The sequence below is a fragment of the Coccomyxa subellipsoidea genome (genome assembly GCF_000258705.1).
Source record: "Coccomyxa subellipsoidea C-169, whole genome shotgun sequence".
NCBI classification, from domain to species: Eukaryota; Viridiplantae; Chlorophyta; class Trebouxiophyceae; family Coccomyxaceae; genus Coccomyxa; species Coccomyxa subellipsoidea.
The window spans coordinates 314,114-322,141 of record NW_005178028.1 but is presented as its reverse complement, the minus strand read 5'-3'; the positions used below and the strand labels follow the sequence as shown (position 1 = coordinate 322,141).

Genomic DNA, 8,028 nt, shown 5'->3' with positions numbered 1-8,028 from the left:
AAAATGCCCTGGCAGAAGTTGAGATATTTCTGAGCATGCCAAGAAGAGATCGTTGACGAAAGCCGGCTGCAATTCCGATCAAAGACGCTTGAATGGTGCCTGATACTCATGTGGCCAAGTCAGGCTCACTGGTGCATGATGCCATTCAATTGCCATGCAGCATTTGAGTTGGCAATTTTGTAAAGCACTGCTCTTAAGTACTTTCCCTTCAAGCTCCGGCGGTTGTGACACGGTCTGACAGTAACCTCGCGCGAGTTGCTCACTGTAGTGGGCTCCAGGGTGCTCAGGTACCTGACACCATCACTCTTTAGAAGTTGGTCCTGCGGTGTCTAGTACTTTTTATCTTTCCGAAACGGGTTCAAGTGGCCTAAAATTGATTATCTGGAAGGAGATTATCTGACATGTTTGTGCAGGCGATAAGCTTTTAGGGGGCTGGAGGTCTCGTTGCGATGGTTGAATTTCGCAACGACAGGTGAGCGCTTTCAACGAATATCCAACTTCAGAGCTAAAATTGCGAACACCTGACATGCCTTCAAGTTTAATGTACGTTCGTCCTTGCGCTGAGCTCATATAACTCAAATTGAGGGCTGGAAGTATATGACAAGATGGCAGAAGGATGTACAAGGCTACCTCTACTGTCACCTGCGGGTTATGAGCGGAGTACGTCTGCGACGCAGATACAACGCCATGGCCACCGTTAGTATCCTTGCAATGGTGTTGACTAGCGCAGCAGGCCTGGACCTGCCAGTGGCAACACATGGATTTGAGGAGTGGGCAGGCGTGGTTGCCAAAGCCATGTCGTTTGGCGGACGCAACAAAGACCAGTCGTTACAAGCCCTCAAGACCTTTCAAGCAAAGGCCACTGCCAAGATGCAAAAGCAGGTGAGCCCCCAATCTCGTCCCATGGGATTCCCGAATTGAAAGAGCCGATTCCAGCACCAGGGTCTGCTGCTGCCTCATAAAACCAATCATGTCAAGTACTAGAGCTTAGGATTGTATCTGGACTGATAGGGTCAAACCAGTGCATGTTTGATATTGCATCCCAGTGCAGTTGCACCTCTACTCTGCAGGCCCATGCACAGTGAAGTACGGATAGCAGACAAGAGGATGCATACAGGATGTCCAAAGTTTCTGTGCTCTCACACCAGGCTACAGCCTTCAAGAAGCTTCAGAGCGGTGACCTGACAGACATAATCACCAAGGTGCTCAACCCCAACATTGACATCCAGGCCCCAGTCTTCTTTTCCAACATGGGCGGCCCACAGTCTGCCATCACACAAACAAGTGCGCTATTCTAATTAATCAATTCTTACGCGCCATCTCCTGGGCACCTGGACAAGGGCACCTGGAAACCATGCAAAAATCTCCTCTTCTTCAAATTCTCTGTCTGCATGCAAACTTGCTTGCTTGAATCTGGCGAGTACAACAAGGGTAGGAATTTGGCTTGGCACCCTTGTATGGCAGCTCGTCTGCAGGCGCCTATTGCCCTTTGGCAAGAAAAAACTGAAATGTTGCTGATTGTGACTGATTTGGAGAGATCAGATTGCAGCAGGTTGCTGCTTCCTGTGTGCGCAGCTGCAGTGACAGCTGGCAGAGTATGTCTTCAGTGTTCCTCCTGGTTTGATTGTTGTACTATGTTGCAGTTCTCCTGGCAGGATTATGAGTAGGTCTCGCCAAATTTATCTCAGAGTGTTCAGATGCTGGGCGCTGACTCTGCAAGATCAGAGTCAGGCAATCGGATCAGCCCAGAGGCAATGCAATTTTTCTCCAGTGTTTCAATTAAGGAAGTGGCGATAGTTAATTACCGGCTTTTTGGCCAGCCTCGCAGGGAAGCCAACAGCCACAGCATGACTCATTTTTGTGACTAATCACCATTTCTGCCATTAATTTATTTACCTCCCCTAAGGATTTTTGCTGTTCAGGGGGTCACCTTAAATTTCCACCAGCCACCCTGTGGCTGCTGCGGATGCCCACCACAGGCCATCAGTGCATACTGACTGACTGATCAAGCGTGGGGCTCAAACTGACTCAGCTGCTGTGTGCCTGGCAGTTGCGGCGGTATCGTTCACATTCAGCGGGATCGGTTACGCCCCCTGCGCGCTTCCTATCACCCCTTACGGCGTCGGCATATTTCCCAATGGCATCAACATCCAGCCAGCCGGCCTCTACATCCAGCCCACAGGTCCGTCCGTTGTGACACCCCTTGAGGGTTTGCTTACCAGGGATATATGTATCTAATCGAGATATGATGATGTGCCGCTGCGCTCTTACAGACCCATTTTACGCCCATGTATATTTACGTTGCTGCAAAGGCTGCAAAGTTCAGCCCGCTTAAATCGAGTCTCAGTCTGAAACGGTTGCTGAGTCAAGAGGCACACCTCTGTGTCGGCCCCTGTAATTGGTGACATGAGGGACACTGCCATGCACTGCCCCCAGTGCCTGATCTCTGCTCCTGATAGTCGAGCTCATGATGACTAATATCAGTCATTTAGGAAGGTGTGACTCATACGCATGTGCACGCAGGTGTCCAAGTGCAGCCACAGGGCCTCCAGATCGCGCCTAACCTCATTGTCATCGGTCCCTATGACACCCAAATTGAGCCGCAGGTGACTCATCGGCATCCTTCCTGCATCTCTAAATCAGGCTCTCTTATGCGCACTCAGCCACTGGACTGATGTCCGAGGATGACCGTTCTTAATGTCCATTAGGCAGTTAGAATTGTATACAACCGTCAGGGGGTATTAATAGCTGTAGTCATTAGTACCCCCTGTGATCGGCAGCGCAAGGGACCATGGTTGTCAAATTGTGTCTCAGTATGAGTAAACGTCCTCTGTCATGTTGACTGAGCACAGCGAATGTAAGGCAGTTGGCAATCTTGTGGTGGAGAATCTCTGCAAGGGCATGCCTGGTGTTAAATCAGCCGTCGAGGCACGAGAAGTTCTCAAAGCATGCCGTGCCCGTCTGTACGTCAGGTGTGCTTGCTTGCATCGGCTGAAACGTGACAAAGTGGCTTGCAATGCTTGCAGGGACTCAACATTGCGCCGGCTCTGATCTCCATTGTGCCGGTCAAGACATTGGTCAACCCCACAGGGCCTCTGTCCATCTCTGACAGTCTGGTGGATGTCCAAGTGCCGGCTCTGGCGCCCTGATTCTGAGAATATAATTTCTCTGGACCCCCAAGCGCCTACAGAGTACTCCTGCTATTGCAGGGGTCCTACAGACGCTGTATTTGTCATGCTTAGTGAGTCTTTGGTTGATGACACGTCATTGCTGCAAATGGACAGCAAGTCTCTTTGGTGGGGCTGGCGCCTAGATATTCCTTGGCCAACGCCCAAGTGCTGCTGTGGACAGCAATCTCTCTTTGACGGACAACGGGGACCTCAACGCCTCTCCTTCTGATCTCTTCCAGTTACCTTATTGGCTGGGTCTTGGGTATTGCCCATTGCACTGCTCTCTCTTGTTCTTGCAGAATGCTGGTCTGAATGTCTGCCTCTGATTCTGAGGCATCAAGCGTGCTAAGCTTGCGGGGACAAAAAAGTTTTGGTCTTTGGCTTATTGATCAGTGAGGCACGCTGTCAAGCATTGCACCAGGGCACACGTAACCGTGTCTATCAACTCTGATACTTTTGTATGTCGTATCACCTGGACAAGGATGCATGCTGTCTTAGGTATGTATCAGTGGATTGTCTTTGGCATTCACTGGCTGACAAGCAGAGGAGTCTTGACAGTCAGCATTGACATTGTGTGACACTTACACTTTTAGCATTCATGAGCTGGCTCTAGAGGTGCTCGAGGGATCTCATATTTAGCACGCATGTCAGGGGTATTAGATCTTTTGTAATGGCAGAACAGGATAAGCATATGAGGAAGATTGGGGAGGTTAACAAGACTAGCTCAGTTGATCATCATGATGATAGCAAGCAAGTCCGGCAGACGCCAGGCTACTAAGGGTGTTTGAATAAATTTAGATATCCTGCATGCGTGCCCCATCTCACCGTAGGTATGAATGCAGAGTTGGTGCCCTGGGCAAGCAGCACTGTGTGGTTTTTTTTTGTTCACAAACTTGTGCTGCGCACAAGCGAGCTCTGCAGCATGCATCAAAATGGGGCATTACATGAACAAAGAAATGCTGCAAGCACATCAGTTGGACACCCCCACTGTGATTTACAAGTGTTCTACCTGATTATACATCAGGTACAACTCCAGAATTTTAGTTGCTACAGCTGTGGACGGAAGAAACAAAAAGGATACGTGTACACTCTTGTGCAGATGCCCTCGGGGTCACACAAATAAGACAATCCACCAAATATCATGCCACTGCTGCAAATTTACCAAATCAAGATAATCAACCCCTTGCATCTAGCTATCTGTCAGCAATAAACAAAGGCCGAAATGTGTACACGATAGCTGTGTCCGCTTTTCCAGAGGACAGTAGGAGTCCTCCAACGAGAACAGAGCACAATTCGCGGATACGTTGCGCAGGCTATTAACCCGAAGAGGGCAACGGCTCAACGCCCAGTATACCATAATCACAAGCTGCCAAGATTACAAGCTGCAAAGGAACTGAAATTCAAGAAGCAGACCCATGTGGATCTCCTGCATGAAACTTTGATGCGTTTCGACAAAGGTCCATCCAAGCGGGCCCAATGCTATTTAGGTTTATACTGCTATAAACTATCAACTTCATAGGCTCACATGCCTCTATGAACAGATACAAGACAGCACCATCTGGCAAACGTCTACACCAAGAAGCATCTGAGGGCCAAATTTTAAGATTTGCCCATCATCCAGAGGCTTGATCAGGTTTCTGTCGTTTTGCGTCCCAGTCTGGGAAGGCGGTCAACGTCTGACTCAGCAGCTTCTGAAGAAACTCCTGCGGCTGGTCAAGGAAGGCATAGTGCCCCGCCCGCTCCACCAGATCCACCTGTGCAATACACCCCACAACACACCTGTCAGATCCTATATTAGATGGTCCAAAGTGACATTCAGATATACCTGCTGCACTTTGTTTCTCTAGTCTTCTGATTCTGCAGCCCATGTGAGAGGACACCACTGGCTGCATGAATCCCGAGACAGTACGCACTGCCGAGGAGCAAGGGAGCTTTACAATCTTACAAGCAGAGTGGTCCCCTTGTCTTTGACGACCCACGAGGATACAGTAGAGGTCGTCTCCTTTGCCAAAAGCCAATGCGACCTTAGCTGCATAGCTAAGCCCTCCCTACAGGCGATTCTCATGCTCTGGCAGGAAGCAGGGATTTGTACCTCTCCGTCTGTGGGGCTGAGGCGGCCGCGGTGCTGCAGGACGGCTCGCGCCACTCGCTGCCCGGCCGCCGGCTCCATCCAGTCCGAGTCTCCATAGATGAACGACACCGGTACCTGCAGCACTTACAAAACTTTTGTCAGCATTCCCTAGGATAATTGTTGGTCAGCACGATCGTTTTGCGCTGTCTGGCGCCGGTGCATGCTGAAGAAGACACAAGACACCAATTCTGTCCTCTCATGGTGACGGCAGACATCAGATATCCCCTGCGGCCCTTCCTGTCGAGGCCCTTGTGGCTTGAGAATACTGCGCGTGCACCAGGGCCGGCAATTGCGTTGCTATTCCAGCACAACATTTGGCGCGCATGCCGTGACAAGGCAGTCGCTCTGCCAAACGCGCTGCTGCTTCATGCTCCGTGCCCCAAGGACTCCAGAACTCCATCAATCACTGGCTTGAATCAGTTGCCTCATCTTTTGTGCTGGCCAGATTCTTTTTGACATCATTGCTCTGCCCCAATGGCTCCGACACTTTCTCACGCGCTAGCCAGAACCTTCTCGGGCAGAGCCTCTGTCGATTTCTTTGCGGTCCCTGATCCCTGCATGCTTCTCTCGAGTTGCACACCTCCACCTCTACCAGTGGGTGGTTGGAGGTGGCAGCTAGATGGTACGGCTTTCACCAGGTCTCAGGAAAGTATTTCAAATTCAAATTCAATTTCAAATTCAAGTTCAAATTCAAAGTTCCGACAGTCACCTTGAGGTCGTGCAGGCGGCCCTCGAGCGGGTGCTTGGCGCGAGCAAAGGGCGCCAGTAAATGCCGGAGCGCATGCTCGCCGGAGCCGCGCGCTGCCATAATGTGGTAGAAGTACTCTTCAAACGCCGCCACCTCCTCAGTGCTCAGCCCCATGCCCTCCCGGAACCTGCACATTAATGTCACAGATTTGAGGATAAACAGTCGAGCATAATTGCTGTGAAGTAGCATCGCAGCTTTGCCACACAGCCTTGAAGACTGTCACACAGCCTTGAAGACTGTCACGATTCAGCAAGAGAGCAGTGTGCAAGGCGATGGAAATCACACGTGGCTGCAACTCGCAAGTGCATGAACGGGGCGCATGTTGTACTAGTGACTTCCTTTGTGATCCCTGCACTGAAGGGCCCTCCTTACATCCGGCGCATAATCATTGCACATCCCCTTAGCCTGGAGTTGGCAGCGCCGTACCTGTTGCGCGCATATTTCTGGATGAGCGCGGGTCCCCAGGGGCCGAGGCTTCGGATGACGGCGCCGGGCGTCGCTCCGGACTCCCACAGCGTTCTGCTGAGGTGGTACAGCTGCCCCCGGACGCTCCACCTGCTCACCTCCGAGAACCTCCTCGGACCCTCATCCTGCGGCTGCACAGCAAGAAAGAACGTCTATTCCAAATATTTGATGAGCAGAAGGGTCCAGAGGGACTCTGCGAAATGGTGCGCAAGGCATCCAGGAGGTGAAGTGCAAATGTGTCTGAGCCTTGTCACTGGCATATAAACGCCATTCTTTTCTCCTGCGTGCAAGACAGCGCAAGATAGCGACCCATCTAAAAGACAAAACAGCGCATGCCAAATAAAAGCTTCCCAGACAACAGAGGCTGAATACTAATCATTCCATGATTGTGCCGGCCCCTTTTCTTTTGCTCGTCTTGCAAGGACTCGAGGCCTTGCCCGGAGTCTGCCCATGCTAGTGCAGGCAGCAATGCTCTATGCAGAGGTGACAAGAGGGGTGACTCACCACGCCAGCGGGGCCGACGAGGACGAGGTGCTGCACGTGCTCCGGGTGCTGCAGCGCATAGGAAGCTGCCAGGTAGCCGCCAAGGCTGTGGCCTACTAACACCATCTTGTCGACGCCCATGGCCTCCCTCCAGCGCGACAGAGCATCCACAAAGAAGCCCTCCGCCTCCTCCCGGCTGCGCGCTGGGAAACTGGGCCGCCCTGCAATTTGTAAGCACAAGCGCACCATTTGACCGGGCTCACAAAGCTGTCTTGCATGGTGGACAAAAAGATTGCAAAACACGTGGGTGTGGCGCTTGATCAGGAGTGCCTATCTTGAACATCTTGCTGCGCTTTACGTGGAGCGCCCAGAGCAATGTCAAGCGACCTGCTCTATTGTTAAGCTTCAAAATGTCACCAGCAGCATCATCTGTGCAGAGAGTCAAAATAACCCTTGCATGAGCATGCCATGCGGGCATTTGCACGAAATAACAGGTACAGCTCACACAGAGAGACACTTGCACCCCCATGCCTGCCGACCGCCGAGTAATTCCTGCCAGAGTGTTATCATTGCTTTCAGCAAAGCTTCCATGATCCTAACCCTGACTCCCCAATCATAACCTGGCATGATATATCAGATGCTCACTAGGTGGCATCAGAGTGACCTACTTTCAGCATTTTGTAGTGGGGTTGGACCACTGGGGGGTTGGACTACTGGACTACTGGGCAATTTTCAAGTTTCGGTAAGGCGCACCGGACATGCCGGTGCCGAGCAGGTCGACGGCGTGCGTGCGGAAGTGCGAAGCCAGGCCGGCCAGATTACGGAAATAGAAGGCCGCGCCCGCGCCGTAGCCCGGAACGAGCACCAATGGCGGTGCGTCCGGCGCGCCGGCCGATATCGTGTGCATGAACTGCTGCCGCCCCGCGCCCACCGCCACGTCGCTGACCTCCAGCTCCGTGCTGCGAGGCGAAGGCACAAATTCAAACTCCAATTTCATTGCATTTCAAGCTCGGAGTGGTTGGATATAATCA

At 51.8% G+C, this 8,028-nt stretch overlaps 2 protein-coding genes across 2 annotated transcripts; one reads left to right on the top strand and one right to left on the bottom strand.

The window, feature by feature from the left end:
* The first annotated feature begins 1,223 nt into the window (after window positions 1-1,223).
* Window positions 1,224-3,974, top strand: COCSUDRAFT_33968 (hypothetical protein). The gene is made up of 4 exons (XM_005644900.1): window positions 1,224-1,284; window positions 2,051-2,182; window positions 2,524-2,606; window positions 3,027-3,974. Exons 1-4 carry the CDS (start codon window positions 1,251-1,253, stop codon window positions 3,147-3,149), a joined length of 372 nt encoding a protein of 123 aa, XP_005644957.1. The 5' UTR covers window positions 1,224-1,250; the 3' UTR covers window positions 3,150-3,974.
* A 172-nt stretch (window positions 3,975-4,146) lies between these two features.
* Window positions 4,147-7,904, bottom strand: COCSUDRAFT_54313 (alpha/beta-hydrolase; the record flags this gene model as incomplete). The annotated part of the gene is made up of 6 exons (XM_005644899.1): window positions 4,147-4,924; window positions 5,305-5,376; window positions 6,011-6,176; window positions 6,476-6,612; window positions 7,019-7,218; window positions 7,751-7,904. 6 exons carry the CDS (start codon window positions 7,902-7,904, stop codon window positions 4,784-4,786), a joined length of 870 nt encoding a protein of 289 aa, XP_005644956.1. The 3' UTR covers window positions 4,147-4,783.
* Between the last annotated feature and the right edge of the window lie 124 nt (window positions 7,905-8,028).